Genomic DNA, 22,593 nt, shown 5'->3' with positions numbered 1-22,593 from the left:
CACAACCGGCGCCTGTGCCAATCGCCCGGGTCCCGCGGCTCAAGGACTGCCTGGGGACTGGAAACATCAGTGAGACAGTAACTCGTGTTGTTATTCCTCGGGATGTTTCAAACTGAGGCGGGTGCCTGTAACCGAGGGACAGGGTGGACAGGTGCCAGCTGGATCACAGGCCCTTCCCTCAGAGCAGTGCTCTGTTCTGGGAGCTCCGGAGCACGGGCGGGCTGGAAAACATTCCCGAATGTGTCTGGTGGGAAGGGCTGGCTCTGCAGGGGCCACCCCACCAGTGGCTGAGGGCTTGTTCAGCCTGGAGGGGGCCGAGGTCAGGGCTCACCGGGCTGCGGCTCCTGCTGAGGGCAGCTCCGGGCTCTGCTCCCCGTGGCCAGGGACAGCACCCAGGGAAGGGCTGGAGCTGGGTCTGGAGGGGTTTAGGCTGGATTTCAGGGAAAGGTTCATCCCCAGAGGTGCTGGCACTGCCCAGGCTCCCCAGGGAATGGGCACAGCCCTACAGAGATCCAGGAGTGTTTGGAGAGCGCTCCAGGGATACTCAGGGTGGGATTGTTGGGGGTCTGTGCAGGGCCAGGGGCAGGACTGTATGATCCTTGTGGGGCCCTTCCAGCTCGGGAAGTTCTCTGAATTAGGAGTGACTTGATAAAACGCTTCATGTACTGGAATACCCACATCCTTTGCTTTGGTTCCCTTTGTTTGGACCCTTACGAGGTCCAAACGCCCCCGGGCGGTGCTGAGGCGGCTCCGGGAGCAGTTCCGGGGCAGCCTCGATGCTGAGGCGGTTCCCCGGGAGCGGTTCCGGGGCCATGTCCGGTGTCACTGCCGCTTCCTCGGCGGGCGATTCGAAGGCGATGCTGGGGACCGGTGCCTCGGCGGACGGGCCGGACCCGCTGTCGCTGTGCCCGGCGCTGGAGCAGTCGCTGTCGCTGCTGGAGTCGGGCGCCAGCCAGGCGGAGCGGGAGCGGGATGAGGTGCCCATGCCCATGGTGTTCCTGTGCGCCGGCTGCCGGCGGCCCGTGGGCGACACGTCCAGCTGGGTGTCCAACGACGAGGCGAGCGGCTGCATCCTGCTGCGCAGTGAGTGCCGGCCCCGCGCCCCGCGCCTCCCCTCACGGCCGCCATCCCTCCATCCCTCCTTCCCTCCCGCTGCAGGTGTGGCCGCCAGCGTCGCCGTGGACCCGGAGCGGAAGATTTCCAACCTGCCCGGCGAGTGCGGATGGTGAGGGCCGGCCGTGGCTGGGCACAGCCCCGGGGAGATCGGGGGATCCCGGGGAAGGTGCTGGGGACAGGCCCGGGGAGGTCGGGGGATCCCGGGACAGCCCCGGTGCAGGGCCCGCAGTGCCGGTGTGGGCCTGGAACTCTCATTTGTGTGGGCTGTGCTGTGTGGCCTGAGGGACAGGGATTCCTCACAGGGACAGGCAGGGCTGGACAAGGGAATGGCCTCAGCATGAAGGAAGGCAGGTTTAGATTCAGTGTCAGAAGAAGTTTTCCCTGTGAGGGTGGGCAGGCCCTGGCACAGCTGTGGCTGCCCTGGATCCCTGGCAGTGCCCAAGGCCAGGCTGGGCACTGGGGCTGGAGCAGCTGGGACAGTGGCAGTGTCCCTGCCATGGCAGGGGTGGGATGGGATGGGCTTTGAGGTCCCTTCCACAATTTAGTGATTCTGATCTGTAGTGATTCTGATCTTTAGCGGTTCTGATCTTTAGCGGTTCTGATCTGGGCTTGCTGAGGTCAGTCAGCCTGAGGAGCTGCTGCAAATTCAGGCTGAAAGATGAGTGCTCATAATTTACACCGTGTAAAGCAAGTATGAATGCTTAAAAATTATAATGCATGATTGTTTGGGGGTTTTTGTTTTGTTTTGGTTTTTTTTTAAGGAAATGGATGGGGTGAGGTGCTTCCTTTTATTTTTTTCTGAATCAATGTTATTTCTCACAGCTTAGTAGAAACCTTATTCTGCTCTGGCTGCTCAAAGACCCTCGGCAGCATCTACAGGTGCACCTCAAGGAGCCTGGACTTCAAGAGAGATTTGTTCTGTTTCACTATTGACTCCATTGAAAGGTAAGCACAGAATGTTTGTGTGCCAGCCCCACTGCACTCACAGGCATTGCACTGAGGGCTCTCCTGTTATATCTCTGGGAAGTGCAGAGGTGGCTTTTTCTGCTGCTCTGCCCCAAAGGGGTTTTCTGTATTGCTGCTGTTGGCATCACAGTGCTCAGTTCTGAGGAACATCACCGTGTAAATTCTAGGGAAAAAAACACACCAAACCAGCCAGGTCTGCCTTTGGTATGAGAAATTGCATTCCTGCCAAGCAAATACCAGCAGGTCCAGGGCACGGGAGGGTTCCTTCTCCTTTTCTCTGAGGAGTACACAAGCCAAGCACCAGACAGGCCTGTCTGGAGCCCCTTTGGGGTCAGCATTGCCAGCAGGCAGCGTGGCCAGAGGGGCCCAGGCAGGACTCGGGGCAGGTCTGCCCTGTGCTGGCCACATCTGCTCTGTCTCTAGGGTGGGCAAAGGCAAATCTGACAGCTGAGGATGAGCCTGAGGCTCTCACTTAGCCGTTTAAAATCTGTCTGGAAAATGAAAGTGTGCTTGGGCTTAGTCAGTTTATAGCACTTAAAAGTGGTGTTAAGGTATTGTTCAAGAACCATAGAGTGAATCAAGGCTTTGTGCCAGAGTTCCTTTATGCAAGCATTGTTCTGATGGACAGTGTTCACCTGAACTTGTTTCAATGTCTCTGTTTTTTTCTGAAGTTCCCATTCATTTTGCTGTGGATGTTCACCCTCATGCTCTGGATGGCGCTTCTGGGTTTTTTTCTTAATTCCACGGCTATGATACCTTATTTTTTGGCAGTAAAATTCCCTAAAGCACTGACCTGGCTGCAGAATGGCACTTTCCCTGGAGAGTAATGCTGCCTCTCCCTCCCAGCCAGCCCTGCACTGCTCTCAGTGCCTGTGCAGTTTTCACTGCAGCCCCAGAATCCATGGCTGTCTCTCAGGGCTCTGGAGGAGTGCTGGGTTTGGATTTTGGCTTCAGGGTGGGAATCTGTGCATGATCTGACCTGTGCCATCTCAGCTATATCCTAGGGACCCCAGGAAAGCAAGCTGTCATCCATGAGCAACCACTCATTCTGGAACGTCAAGCTGTCTTGGAAGAGGTGCTGGAAAGGGTGAGATTTAACCTTATAATTAATAATCTGTTTAATTCCCCTCTGTGAAACCTTAATGTGCTTCAGTAGTTTCTGCAGAACAGCTTATTTCACCCAGAGTAATTGAGTGCATTGTAGCTTGTACTGGTCTGCTTCATGTTATTGGTACCTTGTGTTATGCAAGATTTTCAGTAACTTTCCTTCAATTTTCATGGTAATTAGCATTTTCTGTCTATCAAGCACAGCATTAGGTTCCTGTTTATGTCTCAGTAATTTGATATGTTGTTTCTAGTTAGTTCTGATTCACTTCTCCAGATCTTCACTTAACTTTTAGTCGTGTTTCTTTTGTCTTTTTTGCAAATGGACTGAATGCTTTTGCTGTAGCTTTGCATTGAAACATAACATCATAAATCAGGTTGATGTTTTGCTCTTCTAAAATCTGGTGACTGCAGGTAGGAAGAGCTGGGAGCAAATAGTGTAAGGAAGTTGGAAACTGAAGGGCATCCAGCAGAAGCTGAGTGTGTGGCTCTGACACCAGGGCTGGAAAAAGTGGACAGTGAGTGTTAGGGCTGGGTGAGCTTTCACAGGAGGAAATGAGCAGGGAAAGAGTCAAATGAAGATAATTGGTGATGTGAGATGAGGCTGGAGCCCTTTCTGACACCCACACGTGCTCTGTGTGTGTGTGTGTGACCCACAGCTGTCCTTTTGCAGGTGGACATGCTGCTCAAGGCTCTGGAGACAAGGCTGGGCACGGTGGAGTCGCGTGTGGCTGCCCTGCGCAGGCAGGTCTGACAGGAGCTGCAGGAGCAGGGCACAGGGGATCCCTGCCATCCCCTGGGATCCCAGCACAGGCTGTGGAAGAGCTGGGAGCGTGGGTGCCCTGTGCAGGGGGGAGCAGGGCCGACCGAGGCTGTGTCCCAGCCCAGGAGCTCCTCTTGTGTCCCTCAAGAGCAAACCCCAGGGATTTTTTTCTTAATAAACACTTCTGATCAGACAATCTGTAGACTGCTGGTTTCATGTAAATACTTATTTAAGTTTTTGTCTCTGGAAGCAAAACATTGATCTCCTGACTTCCCTGCTATTCAGTATCTACCGAACTGGGTGGGCATTTTCCTAAGCTAATGAAAAACCTCCCTGTGATTCTGTGATTTCCAAAGGAACAGCACTGAGTTTTTCTTATCTCCATAGCTTTAGCTTGACTCATGCTCAAAGACAGGAATGGCTCAATAACTATATGTGGTGAATTGTGAGTTTGGCAGGGTTTTTTGCAAGTTTGGGGCTAAAATGTGATGTAAGAAAAGGCTTTTTATGCAGCATTAAATTTTTGCAGCATTGCAGCTTTTCAGGCTTTCCAAGTTGCCTCATTCTGATTTAAACTCTCTTGAAATATGTTTAATATGTTGGGATTTTTCATTGTTGTTGTTGTTGTTGGGGTTTTTTTGTGTTTTGGTTTTTTTTTTTTTTTTAATTTGGGGATTTTTTTGTCTGCCTTAGGAAAATTTAACAGATCTCACTTTTTTTCTTCTCCAGTTGAGTGTAGTGTTGTCTTCTTAATTCAAAAAACATTTGCTGTATGGAAAAACCATCTTGCCTTGTGAAAGGACAGGTAGGAGCTGTTGTAATGGCCAGTGCCCTGTGGCACAGAGATTCCCAGGCACTGGGGAGCCCTGTGCCAGGCACACACACCTGGCCAGGTCCCTGTGGGTGCTGCTGCTGTACCTGGTGGTGAGGTGATAACCAGCTGGGCTTTGCTGCCAAAGTCAAACCCAGCAGTTTTCCTGTGAATCCCAAACTGGGCCCAAGGGCTCTGTCCCTCAGCCTCTGCTTCCATGGGTTTGGAGGGGTTGGATCCCAGTTATTCACCCCAGGAGCTGCCCCTCCATCCTTTTCCCCACTGTTCTGTTCCAGTCGTGGGAGATACTTGGGTTTTGGTTTTTTCCCCTGCAGTTCACTGCAGATCCCAAAAAGCCACAGGAGAGAAGATGTGCTTCCACCACCAGGTGAGGAGCCTGATTTTGGAATGTTTGATGGAATTGGCCCAGTAGCTTTTCCTTCTGGGCTTCCCGTAGTCTGTCCATGGCAGGTCCAGCCTGTGCCTTTAGCTTGGAGCCCTCAGTCCTCAGGGAAATGAACCTTTGGCAAGTTCTTACAGCTCTGCCCAGTGCTGTATGGATTGGGATGATTTTCTGGAATTAGGCTGTCCATTCTGACCCGTTTGTTCCCTCTCCCTGCAGACAATGCCTGCTGAAAGGCTGAGGTGACACCAGGATCTGTGAAACCCCTGACTCCCCGTGCCTTCCTGAGGCTGAAGCCACGTTTGCTGTCAGTGACCACAGAGTGGAAGATGCTAAAGACTGAGAACTTGGGGATTTTTCTCCTGAATCCCAAGACTCTCTGCAGCTGTACACTGTCTATCTCTTAAAAGAGTTTCTGGGTTTATAAAGGTTTTTACATTCTGGAATATTTATCTGTAACTCCAGTAAAAAGAGTCATACTGTATCAATGTGGTGTCAATGACTTTGAGTTGGTTAATTAAAGCAAATTATTGATAAGGGGTTTGAGCATCCCTTAGTTGGAGCTGGCAGCTCTTACTTGTTTTCTCTTCATTCCTTTAATTCCTTTCAATTATTTCTTAAGCGATTACTGCAATTAGGATATACAATAAGGACAGCAGCATTTCTGCCCTGCTGGATTGGGAAATCCAAGCCCAATTCCTTGCAGAGACTGAGGGGATGGCTTTTGACAGAGGGAATTTGGTGAGGAAGAGAGAGCAGAGGTCCCACAAAAAGTGGTTAAGGCCAGTTCTGCTGGCTTTGGGTGCCCCTAGCCCAAAAATCATCCTGGCTAAAGGAACTTGGGGAAGCAAGGGGCCCTGTGCTGGGGGCCTGTGCTGGGACCCCTCAAATTGCAGCCAGAGGCGCTGGGCACTGCCAGCCTTTTGGGACACGGCTACTGAGAGGCTCCACGGCCTGATCCCGAGGGTTTTCCCATTGCTTCCTGTCGTCCTTAGCACCGGGCAAGGCATTACAGCCCCACAGGCTGAAAATCCCATCGGAGCAGTTGGAGTCACAGACGAGCACACAGAAACCAGGCTGGGAGAGGACACGGGCTGTTCCATAGATTTAGTTTTTACAATGTGTTTTGAATTTATACCAGAATCTCTCCCCTCCCCTCAGATCCTGTATCCTTGAGTTTTCTCATAAAGACTCCTCGGCCTACACTGGGAAATGATTCCGCGGCACCGGGGGAGCGGCGGGGTCTGGGGGTCCTGGTGCCGGCATGGGGACTCCCCCTGCCCCGGCCAGTTCCCGGTTCCGTCCGTGTGGAGCCTCTCCGCTCTGGAGCTCCCGCCGCCCACGGCCATCCCGGCCCCGATCCCCGGCCCACACCGCGCCCGCCGCGGGAGAGGCGGCACCGCTCGGGACCCCCCGGCAGCCGACAGCGACAGGAGCCGAGCCAGAACCGCGGCCCCATCCCCGGCCCCGCCTCAGCGCTCGGGGCTCCGCGCAGGGCCGGGAGCAGCCCCGGTTCGGGCCGGTGCGACGGGCGGGGCCGGTGTGGGGGACACGGGCGGGGCCGGTCGGGGGACACGGGCCGGGCCGGTATGCGAGACACGGGCCGGGCCGGTCTGAGGGACACGGGCCGGGCCGGTGTAGGGGACACGGGCGGGACCGGTATGCGGGACACGGGCGGGGCCGGTGTAGGGGACACGGGCGGGGCCGGTGTGGGGGACACGGGCGGGGCCGGTGTGAGGGACACGGGCCGGGCCGGTGTGAGGGACACGGGCGGGGCCGGTGTGAGGGGCAGGGGCGGGACCGGTGTGAGGGACACGGGCGGGGCCGGTGTGAGGGACACGGGCGGGGCCGGTGTGAGGGGCAGGGGCGGGACCGGTGTGGGGGACACGGGCGGGGCCGCGAGCGATGACCCCGCCCCCAACCCGGGTAGGGCGGGGCGGACTCGGGGCGGGCCCGGGGCTCCGTGAGGCGGGGCCAGGGGCGGGGCCAGAGTTCCGTGAGGCGGAGCCAGGGCGGGGCCAGAGCTACGTGAAGGCGGGGCTCGGGGGCGGGGCCAGAGCTACGTGAAGGCGGGGCCGGGGCTACGTGAGGCGGGGCCAGGGCGGAGCTTCAGGGGCGGGTCCCGCCTCCGGCTCAGGTGTGCGTGGTTGGGCCCGGGACCGGCTCAGGTGTGCGGGACCCCAGCGCGGCTGCGCGGGGCGGGGCCGAGGTTATTTAAGATCCGGTAATCTCGTTAACCGCCATTTGCTCACTCGGAGCACGCTGCGGACGGGTGCCTCTCGTCCCCGCTCCGCAGCTTTTTCTCCTCTCCTGTTCCCTCCTCTACCTTTCCTTTCTCCTGCTTGTATTCCCCTTCTTTCTCTGCTTTTCTCTCTCCCCCCCTTTTATCTCCTCTCTCCTCCTTTTCCCTCCTCTTTCGGCCTCCCCTGCTGTCTCCCCCTCTGCCGTTCCTTTTCCTCTCTGTATTCTCCTTCTCTCTCTTCCCCCCTTTCCTCTCCTCCCCTTTCGGCCTCCCCTCCTGTCCCCTCCTCTACTCTTGCTTCTCCTCCCCGTATTCTTCTTTGTCCCCCAGACCCTCCCCTCCTCTTCCCTCTACTCCTTTCTATTCCCCCTCTCCCTTCTCTGTCCGCTGTCCCTCTGTCCCTTCACAGCCTTTCCTTTCCCTTCCCTTTCGCTTTCCTCCCTGCTATCCCTCCTCTCTTCCCGTTCTCTCCGTTCCTTCTTTCCCCTCAGCCGCGGGGCTGGGGGTGCCGGACAACAATAAAGCCCAGAGGGCCGGAGTCCGGCGCCCCCGGCCCCGCTGGAGCCCCGCTGGTGTCCCCATGCAGTTCCACGGTTGAACGCAGGGGGCGCCGCCGGGGCTCCGCTTCCCCCATCCCACGGGGGCCCCTCGTTTGGAGGGGGTCCCGGGATGGGGGGTCGGGTTTGGGGCCCCCCTTGTTTGGCGGGGGTCCCGGGGTGGGGGACACCCTCATTAGGAGGGGGTCCTGAGGGGGGGTTAGGAAGGAGCCCCCTCATTAGGAGGGGGTCCTTGGTGGGGGGTTAGGAAGGGGCCCCCTCATTAGGAGGAGGTCCTTGGGGGGTGGTGGGGGGGTTAGGAAGGGCCCCCTCATTAGGAGGGGGTCCTTGGGGGGGTAGGTAGGTAGGGCCCCCTCCGGAGGAGGGGGGCCCGGGGGGGGCGGGGCGGGCCCCCTCCGGGGGAGGGGGCCCCCGGGGGAGGGGGGCGGGGCGGAGGGGGGGCATTCCCCCCTCCTGGCCCGCCCCCCTCCCCCGGGCCCCCTCCTCCGGACGGGGTCTCGGCCCGGCCCCCTCCCGGGGACCCCCTCCTCCGGACCGGGGCCCGGGGGGGGGGAGGGGGGGCGGGTGGGGTGGGGGGGAAGCAGAGGGGGGCACGTCACTCTGCGCGGTGACACATACGTACACGTGTAAAACAAAACACACACACGAACGGCCCGCCCCGTCCGGCCCCCCCACCCCACCCGCCCCCCCTCCCCCCCCGGGCCCCGGTCCGGAGGAGGGGGTCCCCGGGAGGGGGCCGGGCGGGGACCCCGTCCGGAGGAGGGGGGCCCGGGGGGAAGGGGCGGGGCCAGGAGGGGGTAATGCCCCCCTCCGCCCCGCCCCCCTCCCCCGGACCCCCCCCCCTCCGGAGGGGGCCCGCCCCGCCCCCCCCGGGACCCCCTCCTCCGGAGGGGGCCCTACCTACCTACCTACCCCCCCAAGGACCCCCTCCTAATGAGGGGGCCCTTCCTAACCCCCCCACCACCCCCCAAGGACCCCCTCCTAACGAGGGGGCCGCTGTAACCCCCACCCCAGGGCCCCCCAGTGTGATGTAGGGACAGCCGGAACCCCGGCGGTGTGGGGCGGTGCATTGAACTGCAATGGGGGGACCCGCAGAGCGGCTCCGGCCCCGTGTGGTGACCCCAGCGAGGGCGGGGGCGCCGGGCTCCGGCCCTCAGGGCTTTATTATTGCCCGGCACCCCGCGCCCCGCGGCTGCGAGGAGAGAAGGAAAGGGAGGAATACAGAACGAGAATAGGGGAGCGGGGGTACGTGAGGGGAAGGCGGGGAGAGGTCGGGGTGCGCAGGGCAGCAGGGGACGGGGCAGGGGGGAAGGCAGGGTAGGGAGGGAAGGGGGAGGATAGAGGAATAGGGTAGGGTTAGGTAGGGATGAGCAGGGTAGGGGTGAGTGAGGGAATAGGGAGGTGGGATGGGAGCGAGGGGCGGGGGGCGGCCGTAGGGGGGGAGGGAGGGGAGGGCTAGGGGGGAGAGGGAGGGGGGGGGTTTGGGGGGGGGTGGGTGTGGGGGGGTGGGGGAGGGGAGGAAGGGAGGGGAGCAAGGAGAGGTGTAGAGAAACAGAAACACTGAACAAAAGAAACGCTGAAGAAAATAAAGAGAAACAGAGATATAGAGCGCCGACCGACTGCAACCTACCCCACCGAACGCCGAGGAGCAAATGGCTCCGCCGGGCCCTCCCCGCGCCTTAAATCCCCCAAGGCTCCGCCCCGCGCAGCCGCACTGGGATCGCTCACACCTGTGCAGACCCCGCCCCTCGCACCTGTGCCGGCCCCGCCCCCGGGGCCCCGCCTCCCCCCCGCCCCCCCTCCCGCCCATAAAAGCCGGCCAATCCGCGTCTGTCCCGCTTCCTTCGGGGGATGTTCGGCTCGGGATGCTGCGGGAGCGACGGTCGGAGCGCTACAGGAGATCCGGATCAGGGGGTGCTGCTGGTGCTGCGTGGGGCCCGAGGTGCTCAGGTAAGACCGGGATCGGTGTCTGGGTTCGGGGGCTCGGGTCCTGGTCCTGCCAGTGTCTGCTGTGGGAGGCGGGGAGGGTGTGGGTGCTAGGTGAGACTGGGATCGGTATTTGGGTCTGGGGGCTCGGGTTCTGGTTCTGCCGGTGTCTGCTGTGGGAGGCGGGCAGGGTGTGGGTGCTAGTGCTGGATGGTTGAGGCGCGACTGAGCCCGGGATCGGACCGACATCGCTGCAGGGGGGGAAGATCCGCTCCAGGACAGACGCTGGGACCGAGCCCGGCGCTGCCACTCCGGCTGCGGCCATTGCGGGGTCCCGTCGGGGCTGGATGGTCGAGGCGGGACTGGGGCTGACATCGGGACTGATATCGCTGCAGGTAGGAAGAGCCGCTCCGGGACGGGCGCTGGGACCGAGCCTGGCACTGCCGCTCCTGCCCCAGCCGGCGCAGGTCTAGGGTCCCGCCGGGGCTCTGCATCCCGGGGCGATGATGGTGCCGGGCCGCCAGGAAGACGGCGCTTCCCTGGAGCAGCTGCTGGATCACGGCTGGAAACGGGTAGGGCAGGGGAACCGCCTATGGCAGCCCCGGGACCCCCCGGGCCCCGTCGCTCCCTCAGCGCCGCTGCCCGTCCCGCAGGGCGCCCCCTGGCGGACACGGCGCTGCTCCTCAGCCCCGCGGGGACACCGAGCCCGGCCCGGCAGCGCCGCGGTCACCGACAGCCCAGAAGGACCCCAAGGAGCAGCGGGCATTGCCTGGAATGGAGGCACGGACCGTTTGCAGAGGGGCTCAGACAGCAGTTCCCGTTTCTGACCTCCCAGAGCTCCTACACAGCTCCCAGGTATGTCTCAGCCACCCCAAATCTTCTCTCTCCTTTCCAGCCTGAGGCCATTGCTCCTCAGCAGCACTAACACCAAAGCCATCTTTCTTCACAGATATTGAATCTCAAGCAGTATACCTGGGAGATGCCTCAAAATCAGAGGTTCAAGCGGGATGAAGTTTGGAACTTCCCAGGGAGTCAGCTGAAGCGCAGAAGTGAAGGAAAACTTTTGCAGGTGGGTCCCACTGGAGGTGTGCTGAAGGCAGGGGCGTGCATCCCTTTCATGAGGGGTAAAAATGTGCAGAGGCTGCTGCTGAAGCTCTGAAAGGAGCTAGGCTTCTTCAGGGAGAGGTGTGCTGCCTCAGCACAGGCTGGGAGTGCATCCAGCCACTGCCTTGTCCTGCTTTAAAACATCAACGGGAGCTCGAGCTCCAGGGGTGGGGGGTGAAATCAGCTGGGTTCCAGGGAACTTTGTCCAGTGACCCCAGGGACATCAGTGGAGCCGGGGGATGAGGGTTTTAAACAGCAAGTTCTATGGAGTATAGACCTGTCCTTGTCCTGATCCCACTCAGCTTCCCTGGAACCTCTGCTGGCTCCTGACACAGCTGGTGTAAAAGTGGTAGCTCTGTGTGGGAATTTCCACTCTCCATGAGGTGCTGTCAGGTTATTCCAGCAGGAATTCATCAGGGAATGTGGGGCTGTGGGTATAACTCATATGAACTAGCCAAGCTGATACCAAACCCCAAATCCAGGCACCACATAGAGAGCAATCTCTATGCTGCCCTGTCAGCTAAAACTCCTGGGCTGGGAAATTTCAGCAGCCAAATACATGGAATGCTCTAAATCCTAGCAGCCAGCATTCCCCAAAGGGACAATCCAAGTTCCAGGGTGGCAGCTGGCGTCCTTCTCCTGCTGCTGGTGGGACAAATTCCCCTCAGAACGGGCAGGAGCTAGGAGCAGGAGGGGTGGGAGCGGCATGGGGCAGTGCCGGGAGATGAGGCCGCTGCAATGTCACCTGGATCGGGAGGTGAGGCCGCTGGAATGCCGGCTGAATCGGGAGGTGAGGCCGCTGCAATGTCACCTGAATCGGGAGGTGAGGCCGCTGCAATGCCGGCTGAATCAGCTGGGAACATTCCTTTCCTGCAGAAGCCAGGGCAGATCCCTCCTGGCCAGGCTGGGGGACCGCTGCTGGGTCTGCTCTGGGGTAGAACCCCCTGCCCTGCCAGCAGCCCTGACTCTGCTTTCTCTCCCAGCTCCTGAGGGTGTCAGGGCCGCCGTGAGGGAGCTCAGGCCCAAAAACCCCACAGCCCACAGAGTGAACGATCCCAATAAGAAATGCAGTGTTGTGATGAAAAACCTGTTAAAAAGGCTGTGACAACACTGTAATGGGATTCCCAGGAACCTTCTGGTTTGCTCCTGGGTCTGTTTTTATGTATTTTTAGTCCCTCAATGGGCGGTTTGTAGAATTTATTCTGGGACTCTGGGGTTGAGCAGGGCTGGCGCTTTGGATTGGCCTTCACCTCTGCTCCCCCTTGGGCCGAGCTGGGCAGACTCATCCCCTCAGCTCTTCCCTCCAAAACATCCCTGACTCATTTGCCTGCAGGTGAACCCGGGTTTGGCCCCAAGCTGTCCCCTCCTCACCTGCCCTTGCCCTCACGGTGTCCCTTCTGTTCCCCACAGTGCCCTGGTGACACCAGGGAAGGTCCCTCTGCCTTTCTCCTGCCCCTCTCCAGGCCCGGCCGCTCCTCTGCTCGCTCTCTCTGCCCTTGTCCCACACAGTGGGGCACAAAAGGGGAAAGGGTTTATTAATTTAATTAATTCTGCAATTAATTAATTATTTCCAACTCCCCAGTGAGAAGAACATGAACTCACAGCCACCGAGGCCTGACGGGTTCCTGCAGTGAGAGCTCAGCGCACGTCCACAGAGGTAAGTCCAGCATCTGAAAAAAAAACAAAACACAGGTGAAAAAATGTGATTTATTTTGCTTATAAGTTATTTCAGGTTCTTAAAGCCCAGCCAACATTTGCTCTTGATTTTGCTTGAGTGAATCATGAGCAGGTCATGCCATTCATGGGGGCAGAAAAAGTAGATTGAGCTCACCTTATTTCAAGTTATTAAAAAAGATTTAGAAGTCTTTAAACACAACACACTTCAATTACCATAATGTTTCTTCCTTGATTTTAACTGATTCTCAGTAGATTTTATAAAACTTCAAACAACACATCTTTCTTAACAGACTCATAAAACATTAGACAAAAAGTCCTAATACCAGTCACAGGCTTACACAAGATACCCTCCCCACAACCAAACAAAAAAATCAAACTAATGTACCAAAAGTAGACCTTAATAACATTAAAAATACAACTCAGCCATATCCAAAAAACCCCCTGAGTTTATTTCCTCCAAACACTAAATACTCTTCAAATTCTAAATCAAAAACTCTTTAAAAAGTTACAAAAACAATTAAAAATTCTTCAAATATAAAAAACCCGAACCCATAAGTAAATATTACTCAAAGCCCACAAAAAAACCCAAAACAATCTAATCAATATCGTAAATACAAAAAAACCCATTATACAAATCGTTACCATTCTAAATATAACATAAATGAAAATATCTTAGTAAGACACAGAACTCCCAATAAACAAAACTACAATGTAAAGATATATGTAATAATAATAGTTCAACAAACTGAAGTTTCTCCAAAACCAAAATACTTCAAAAGCTTCAATATTTATAACTAACAACCTTCAATAAGTCAAGTATTAATAAAATCAAAGAAAATTCAATTTCACTACATTTAAGTCTAAATAGTCTTAAATTTAATTTTATCACTGTAATGTTCTATTAAAGTTAGGTTTATTATTCCTTACTATCATAATTAATTATTTCTAAAATTAAATATTATTTAATAGAACTTATCCTAAGTTGTATTAAAAATCATTTATCTAAACTATAAAGCATATAGTTAATTTTGTTAAAAAAGTAAAACAACTCCAATTAAAACAACTACAATAAAAGTCTAACAAACACCTACTCATAAGTAAAAAAACCTAGTTTATTAAGTCATCCATTTAATAAAAAATGCTATTCTTCATTACAATCTCTAGTTTTTATCTTTTATAAATAGCACAAAAAATAGCAATTACTATTAATATCACATGATTTTAAGATTTTTATTCTATTTACCTAATGTATAAATATTTTCAAAGTTACCTTAACTTCTCCAAACACTTACTACTAATAGCCTAGTTATAGTAAGTTATTAATTTTACAATAAACACTAATTATAAAACATTATTATAACATTTACAACCGACTTTCACATACTTTACCATCTCTTTATATAATTACCAAAACCACATAATTTCAAAATCTCACTCTTTTATTCTCTAACTACTTATACATCTCTGAAACTAAGTTAACTCCCTAACTAATCTCTACACTAACCCTGTCATTTAACCTAATAATGTCTCATAATTTTAAATATTTTTCAAAGTTAAAAAAAAAAACTTTATTAAAAACCTCCTCCAAAGTATTAATCTTATAACTTTCCTCAGTTATTATTACATAAAGACTTCTATAAAAAATCCAAATACAACATTAATTTATTTTTCTAAGTTTCATACTAAGTATTCAGCCTCTCCCCTACAACTACATTTCCTCCACCCTCACACTCTCAATATCTAAATCCAAATTCACAATCCTGTCTTTAACCACTTTCAAATCTTTAAAAAATAAGTTTATTATATTCAAAACATCTATATTCTAAAAATACTTTTAAAAACCCAATTATTAAATAATTTAATTAATCTTGAGGCCTAAAAATTTTACTCATAACTACTATTTTTAAAAACATTGCATAAAAATGTATTAAGTGACATGCACCAATTACAATTTAAACTATAATCAAACCCTAACTTTGCTGAAATAAAATAATTAACAACAATCCCACATATTTGCTATATCAAAAATAAATTTCAAATAGTTTTAACTTAACAATTTAACTTTATCAATATAACAACTAAACCTATTTTTAACTATTATGTAACCTTCCACTAATTTTAAATTTATCAACTGTTAGAAACTCTAAAATAATATACAATATTTTAATACTTAATAATTATATAATTACACATGTGTTACTAATTATATCTATGTTCTATAAATAATTCCTAATTATTTTTCTTTACTACATACATAATTTTACTCTAATATTTCTTCATACTTATAACAAAAAATTATTATAACTTATATAATTACCTTACAAATCTCTATACAATTTTATAAAACAAAATTTATCAGCACTTTATTTCTCATATCCAAACAAAGTTTACTTACATCTCAGCAGGTACAAAAACCCAGGTAAAGTTTCAATAAAAACAAAACAACATCACACAAAAAACACATTGACCACTCCACCAATAAAAAACCAGTGTAAATACAAATGTAAATTACACAAAAATTCTAACTTACACGTAACATCTTGTATTACACCCACAATAAACTAGAAATTTTAAGTTTCTTTATAAATATAAAAATCAAGACTATTATAAAGTTCTTATTAAATAGTAACTTCAAAATATGAAATTCAATCAAATGTTACACTTCTACTCTCTTTAGTTTATTTACTTTTAAATATACAACTTTACCAATTAACCAATCTAAAACAACCATTTAAGTAAATTTAACTAAAGTTCCAAGTTTAAATACTTTGTATTTATCTATCACTACTCAAAAAAATCCATTCTTTACTTACCTAATCAATATACCAATTATAAATAATCCATATAATGAAAAAGTACATTACTAACTCTTAATATAAAAATAATTACCAATACAAAATATAAAAAATATTTTATCCATCAATACTAATCAAAATATAAAAATATTTTTAAACCTTGAAACTTAACACAACAAATCACTTTTTATGCCACCTATTACTTCAACAACACTAAAATGATTAAATAAATTAAAATATTATCTAAATAAGCAATCTAACACTACATCCTTTACATGAAATAACTTTTAACAGATATCAAAAGTATTAAACATGCAGTTTGACAAAAGAAAACAACAATTTTTCTTTTATTAATGCACAAACATAAATATAAAAAAATTAATGAAATATATTCTATAACTGTATCTAATAACTCACAATCTATTTATAAAATTATACAACTTTTAAAAAATATAAAAAATAAGAATAAATAATAAAACCTAACTAAATTTAATAAATAGAATTTAACACTATAATTAACAAATATAACAATTTTATATTTTAAAGTCATTTTAGTTATTATAATGCTACTGCTAATAATAATAACACCTTATTTACATTAATATATACAACCAATACTTAACAAATCTATTAATAAAAATTTCTTAATACAGAGAGAGAGGGGAGATGTGGGAATTGGAAAACCAGAAACTTCCAGAGACACCAAATGATTTGATCTGCAGTCTGGGAAGAAGCTTGGATTGATGTAAAAATACAATACACAGGCATTAACAGAAAAATAATACATAAAATAATTATGTTTGTGTGGTTGTAAGAAAGAGCATGCCTTAAGTAAGTGAGGAACTGTGAAGGTGAGGTGGTGAAGGGTTTATAATGTGAGGGTGGGGTTGTAAGTAAACAGAGTTTAGAATTAGAAGCATCTGTGTGCAAGTGAGACAAGCCTATTGAGCAAAAGTGTGCACAGTGCAGCAGAATTAAGTAAAGGTCATAGGTTAGAAAAGCAAAATAAACCCTGTGGCAGCTGTCTGTGGGTTAGAAAGTTATAAATTGCCTTGTAATGAAGAAACTCTTGAACTGTAGCAAACTACTTACTCTTGTAAAGTCTCCTGGCCTCTGAGGCTGATGTTCATCTGAGCAATAAACCCTTCTCACCCAGAGCCAGGGCACTGAGGCTGATGTTGGTGTGAGCAATAAACCCTTCTCACCCAGAGCCAGGGCACTGAGGCTGATGTTGGTGTGAGCAATAAACCCTTCTCACCCACAGCCAGTGCCATGCCCTGGTTGCTGACAATGGTGGCTCTGGGCAGGGCTGTCTCTGTGTCTCTGCCAGAACACAGGGCTGGGGCTGTGTCACAGACATCTTTTAGGAAAAATCCTTTCCTTAGAATTTTTCCTCCTGAGAAGCTGAGAGGCCTCAGGAACAAAATGCAAACAATGGTTATCTGCTGCTGTGGGATGCAACAGGAGCGTCTGTGATTGGTCTCATGTGGTTGTTTCTAATTAATGGCCAATCACACTCAGCTGGCTCACACTCTCTGTGCCAGCCACAAGCCTTTGTTATTCATTCCTTCCTTTTCTACTCTTAGCTGGCCTGCTGATGAGATCCTTTCTTCTATTCTTTCAGTATAGTTTAATGTGATACATACCATAAAATAATAAATCAGCCCTGTGACCCATGGAGTCGGATCCTGGTCCCTTCCCTCACCCTGGCCCCTGTGAGCAGTCCCAGGCTGGGCTGGCAGCAATGGCATCCCCAGGCAGTGAATGCAGCCCAGAGGACAAGAGGAGCCCTGTGTGCCCCTGACTCACCCACAGCAGGGCAGGGCCTGAGCCCTCCAGGGCAGAGCCTGTGCTGGGGCCTCTTGCCTGGGGCTGCTCAAACACCAAAGCTTTTGGCAAAGGTGGCAGGAGGTTGGTGATTTGTCCTGGCCTGAAAGAGAGGAGGAAAAGAAAATTATTGCACTGTGGAAGTCAAAGGATCCAGCTTTCACACTTCTGCTCTGAGGGCTCACTATGGGGTTTTATCCATGAGAGGTGACACCAATTCAAACATATCAGTGCCCTTTGCCAGCATTTCTATTCCTAACCATTTCAGACATTAAAAGGAAGCTCATTTTTCTTATTGCAATCTTTGCCTCATTTGAACAGAACCATTTTTATCTCCCATCTCACTTGTCAGTCCTTTAGCACTGGGCTTTGTACAAAGGGAGGGTGCCTCACAAGCAATCCCAAAGAGAAACCCCTCCAAAGCTGCCAGGGCAAGGTTCCAAGGCACTCCAGAGCACAGCCAGCTGTTCCTGCCCTGCCAGGCCACACAGCCCTGTGCCATCCAGCTGGGCTGGGCAGGCCAGGCAGGGGCTGCCCTTCCTCCTGGGAGCACAGGGAGACAGCCTGGGCAGCACCTGGGAACAACAGGGGAAAGGCAAAATGAAAATGTTTACTGTCAGAAAATGAGTGTCTGCAATCAGAGCTTCTGGACAAATTCAGTAACAGCACTTTCATGTGATAAATATGGGCCCTGCCCATCCTGCCAGCCCAGGTGAAAGCAGGAAGGAGAGCTACAGGGACAGCAGGAAGGGAGTCCCTCATTTGGATGGATTTCCCAAAGTCTCTGCTGTACTGTACACTCTGTGCTCTTTAAAAGAATGGATTGCTGCTACAAAAATGATATTTTATCAGCCACAGCCAGGGCAGGGTGAGCTACAGCTGCAGAGCCAGGTGTGGGGGAGAGCTGGAGAAGTGAGGGAACAGGCAATCTTGTCAAAAATAAATCTTGTTCAGATTCACCAGTGCTGGGAACAAGGCAAACACGCTGTCCTGGATGCATCAAGGACACAATGGCCCTGGTTTGGCTGCTGTCCTTTGCCCCCAAGCTCTGGCCTCACCCCTCTCCAGAGGAGCAGGGAATTCCTGCAGGGTCAGGGGACTCTGCTCCCACTCCAGGGATGTGCCCAGGAAAGGAGGGAGCTGTTCACAGTGACTGAGCAGTGAGGAGCTGTGCCACGGGCGGCTGGGGCTGGAAATCCTCACTCAGGATTGCGCACTGGATGTGCCAGGAAGCACATGCACTCACCTGTGCCCATTTCTGTGATGTGTCAGTCAGAAATCATGTAACCAGCGCCTTGCTCCTCACTGCACCGCTTAGAAATACATTAAAAACAGAAAAAACCCAAACAAACCAACCAAACAACAGCCCACAAAAGAGAGGGCTCAGTGCAGCACCATCTCAATGTTCTGCTCAGGGATGGACAGAAAGGAGGAGGAAAGCTGTTCTTCCAGTGCTGCCAGGTCTGGCCCAAGCAGTGTGAAACAGCCAAAATTGCCTCAGCTGCAGCTTCCCCCCTTGCCCTGCCTGCTGAGGGACAGAGGCAGCACAGAGCCCAGGCTGGCAGCACTCACACCCTGCTGGCACAGACATCTCCATGTTCCATCTCTGGCCAAACAACCCCAGGATGGTTCTGCTTTCCTGCCAGACTTGGCAAATGTCACTGACACTTATGCAGGCACAGACACCCTGTGTGGCTCTGGGGTCAGAGCCCCTTTGGCACAAAAACCCCAGAGAAGGTTGGGAGGAATCTGATAAATCTTCCTCACACAAAGCTCCAGTTTATCAGATTATGCTCCTTTTTGACCCAGACATGGGGCAACTGAGAGGCATTTTAAAAACTTTGATCCCATGTTCAGTCTCATGTGAAGGGTGAGACAATACAGATGTTAGAATTCACCATCACAATCAGCAGCCAACTATTTCCTGATTCCAATACACTGTAAGTGTTTCTTGGCCTGTCAGCTTTTGCCACACCATGCTGTAAATGCCTTAAAGCCAATCATCTAAATTACCCCTTGTGAATCTTATTACAATGCATCTTTCATAGTTCTATTTCTCTAAGGTATCCAGTCTTATTTACAAAGTCATCCTTTAAAACTTGTTTCTAGCTCCAGTTCTCTCTCAGCAATGTCTGTCCTATTCCGTGGCATTTCTAAGTCAGCATTTCTTATCTCAGAATTTCCATACAGATCCACACTATGTGATCCTTCTGTCAAACTCTGGAAATTTCCTGCACATCCATTTCCCTCCCAGAGCTGTTCCCTGGCCAGCCCAGGGGCTGTGGGTGCTGCTGCAGGGCACAGGGGCTGGAGGAGCCCTGCAGTGACATTAAAGCCAAAAAAAGCAATTGCCAAGCACAAAGAGATCCATCCTCACCTGCTCTGATGGCTAAGTCCCTGGGGCTCATCCTCAGCTGTCCCTGCTCCAGGGAGGAGGGCCTGGGCTCACACGCTGCCCTGCCAGCAGAAGGGAAAGGGTTAATGGAGCTTTTGGGCACGTTCTGTCCCCAGAGGGTTTGGCACGGGAAGCTCTCACACACAGAGAAAGGGTTAATGGAGCTTTTGGGCACGTTCTGTCCCCAGAGGGTTTGGCACGGGCACGGGAAGGTCTCACACACAGAGAAAGGGTTAATGGAGCTTTTGGGCACGTTCTGTCCCAGAGGGGTTTGGCACGGGCACGGGAAGCTCTCACACACAGAGAAAGGGTTAATGGAGCTTTTGGGCACGTTCTGTCCCCAGAGGGTTTGGCACACGCACGGGAAGGTCTCACACACAGAGAAAGGGTTAATGGAGCTTTTGGGCACGTTCTGTCCCCAGAGGGGTTTGGCACGGGCGCGGGAAGCTCTCACACACAGAGAAAGGGTTAATGGAGCTTTTGGGCAGGTTCTGTCCCCAGAGGGTTTGGCACGGGCACGGGAAGCTCTCACACACAGAGAAAGGGTTAATGGAGCTTTTGGGCACGTTCTGTCCCCAGAGGGTTTGGCACGGGCGCGGGAAGCTCTCACACACAGAGAAAGGGTTAATGAAGCTTTTGGGCACGTTCTGTCCCCAGAGGGTTTGGCACGGGCGCGGGAAGCTCTCACACACAGAGAAAGGGTTAATGGAGCTTTTGGGCACGTTCTGTCCCCAGAGGGGTTTGGCACGGGCACGGGAAGCTCTCACACACAGGGAAAGGGTTAATGGAGCTTTTGGGCACGTTCTGTCCCCAGAGGGTTTGGCACGGGCGCGGGAAGCTCTCACACACAGAGAAAGGGTTAATGGAGCTTTTGGGCACGTTCTGTCCCCAGAGGGTTTGGCACGGGCGCGGGAAGCTCTCACACACAGAGAAAGGGTTAATGGAGCTTTTGGGCACGTTCTGTCCCCAGAGGGGTTTGGCACGGGCGCGGGAAGCTCTCACACACAGAGAAAGGGTTAATGGAGCTTTTGGGCACGTTCTGTCCCCAGAGGGTTTGGCACGGGTGCGGGAAGCTCTCACACACAGAGAAAGGGTTAATGGAGCTTTTGGGCACGTTCTGTCCCCAGAGGGTTTGGCACGGGCGCGGGAAGCTCTCACACACAGATTATCCCGAGCCAGAGCCCTCCGGGGCACCCTGCAGACAGAGAGCAGGAACAGACCCGGCTGCAGCGCTGATCCCGCTCCTGCTTTCCCAGAGGGGCAGGGACAGCATTCCCTCCCGGCCCCGAGAGCCCCAAGGACAGTCACTCATTGGGGTGGCGCTGGAGCTGCCGCTTTGCTGGCACTCCTGCCCTACAGCCAGCAGGTTTCTGTGGGAGCAGGAGTTATTTGTGCAGGTCAGAGGCTGCACAGCCCCAGATCATTCCCTTATGGACACAAAGCTTCCCACGTGCATTCTGTAGCCCAATTTGTAATTGAAGTGCATTTCAAGAGAGTTTCAATGGGAATGAGGTGCCCTGGTGCCAGCCCAGCATCAGATATGGGGCATGAGGAGACTCACCAGACACATTCCCTGCAGTCTCCCCTCTCAGCGCTCCAGCTGCAGCATTCGCATTTCTCACCGAGTTCTCTTTCCCGGATTCCCAGCAGGAAACTGGTGGCCGCTTCCAGATGCAGACCCCCGAGGCAGCGCTGCTCCTCTCCCCCCCGAACCCCCCCTGCCTCCAACCTTTCCTCCTTTTATAACCACGGCTCCACCCAGGATTCAAAGGGAGGCTCCCAGGTGCTTCCCAGACCCAAATCATTCCAGGTGTTTCGGGAATTAACAGAAATAAGCTCGTCCCTTTTGGGGTAACAAATTATCTGTTTCCCCATTTCCCCTTCTGTCTCCTGTTCCCTAAGGCAAAACACCCGGATCAGGTGGGGGCCGGGGTAAAATGTCAAGTCCAAACCCAAACCAAAGTTGTTTTTCCATCGGTTTCCCTCAGGACTGTTCAGTTTCCCCGCTGTTCCTCGGCCACAGGAGCAGCTTCTCTCTGGGACCCGTGGGGTGGCACAGGGACCCCCGTCCCGCTGCCTCCCGAGAGCGGAGCCCATCCCATCACACCGCAGCTGGGGCGCGGCGCGGGTTTCGCTCCATGGAACGCGATCGCAGCGAGCCGCGAGTGCCGGCACAGACCCGTCCCGCCCGGCAGCGGCTCCGGCAGCAGTGCCACAGCACACACGGCCCTGGGGGCGCCACCCGCCCGGGGGACCCCTGCGCGCCCCTGTCCCCTCCGGCGGCACCCGAGGGCACCGTCCCTGCCCGAGCCAGGGGAACTGTCCCGATCCCGGTACAGGGACAGGGCGGGCACGGGGCTGGGCACGGAACCGCAGCCCGGCCGCCTTGTCCCGGGACAGCAGCTGTCCTCGGTCATTCCTGCTGCTCCCGGGGGTAAAACCCGCCTGGGGAATTGCTTCTGATCACAGCCAGCAGGTGTCTGACGGGAGTCCCTGAAATAGAGCTGAGTGTCTGTGACAAATGAGGGTGCTAAAGATGGAGTGACAGCAGAGGGAACCTTGTTCCTGCCAGTTACCCATGGGGAGAAAGCAATTCCCAGTGTTTTATGCTTGGGAAACAGGGAAAGGGAATTCTGTGTCCGCTCCTGCTCAGGATGTACATCTTCACTGTCCTATAACGAGACCATTTGAGGCTTTAGAGAGATTGCCGTGGGTAAAGGACCTGCTGCCTCGGCAGGGCAGAAGGTGGAGCTGCTGTTGGTGATTGTGACAATGACCCGAATAATCAAAGATCAGTGGGAAGTTGTTCAGTGCACCGGCAGTGATAGAGAATGTGCTGGACTAGTGTCACACGTAGAGCTGGACAATGACCCTGAACACCCCAAAAAGGCAAAGAAACCCTGAGCC

The 22,593-nt window shown here is 52.1% G+C and overlaps 1 protein-coding gene and 2 long non-coding RNA genes across 3 annotated transcripts; 2 read left to right on the top strand and 1 right to left on the bottom strand.

The window, feature by feature from the left end:
* Window positions 1-35: 35 nt before the first annotated feature.
* On the top strand, window positions 36-4,145 carry MIS18A (MIS18 kinetochore protein A). The gene is made up of 5 exons (XM_063150278.1): window positions 36-1,083; window positions 1,159-1,225; window positions 1,939-2,061; window positions 3,076-3,169; window positions 3,860-4,145. Exons 1-5 carry the CDS (start codon window positions 777-779, stop codon window positions 3,938-3,940), a joined length of 672 nt encoding a protein of 223 aa, XP_063006348.1. The 5' UTR covers window positions 36-776; the 3' UTR covers window positions 3,941-4,145.
* Window positions 4,146-10,601: 6,456 nt separating this feature from the next.
* LOC134414960 (uncharacterized) lies at window positions 10,602-17,592 on the top strand. Its single transcript, XR_010026892.1, has 4 exons — window positions 10,602-10,743; window positions 10,838-10,957; window positions 12,575-12,649; window positions 16,118-17,592. It is a non-coding gene; the product is annotated as an uncharacterized LOC134414960 (long non-coding RNA).
* Window positions 12,326-21,441, bottom strand: LOC134414961 (uncharacterized). The gene is made up of 4 exons (XR_010026893.1): window positions 21,248-21,441; window positions 19,669-19,748; window positions 17,274-17,394; window positions 12,326-12,662 (listed from the first exon to the last, which is right to left on the bottom strand). It is a non-coding gene; the product is annotated as an uncharacterized LOC134414961 (long non-coding RNA).
* Window positions 21,442-22,593: the final 1,152 nt, after the last annotated feature.

The sequence above is a fragment of the Melospiza melodia genome, chromosome 2 (genome assembly GCF_035770615.1).
Source record: "Melospiza melodia melodia isolate bMelMel2 chromosome 2, bMelMel2.pri, whole genome shotgun sequence".
NCBI lineage: Eukaryota > Metazoa > Chordata > Aves > Passeriformes > Passerellidae > Melospiza > Melospiza melodia.
The sequence above is the reverse complement of the archived record's forward strand: the minus strand, read 5'-3'. Positions and strand labels throughout refer to the sequence as shown.

Excerpts from the sequence above, each read along its gene's own strand:
- MIS18A (XM_063150278.1), top strand. The coding sequence starts at position 777 with ATGCTGAGGCGGTTCCCCGGGAGCGGTTCCGGGGCCATGTCCGGTGTC. Across the intron at positions 1,084-1,158 it reads CGGCTGCATCCTGCTGCGCA|GTGTGGCCGCCAGCGTCGCC; the intron begins GTGAGTGCCGGC and ends CTCCCGCTGCAG. Across the intron at positions 3,170-3,859 it reads TGGAAGAGGTGCTGGAAAGG|GTGGACATGCTGCTCAAGGC; the intron begins GTGAGATTTAAC and ends GTCCTTTTGCAG.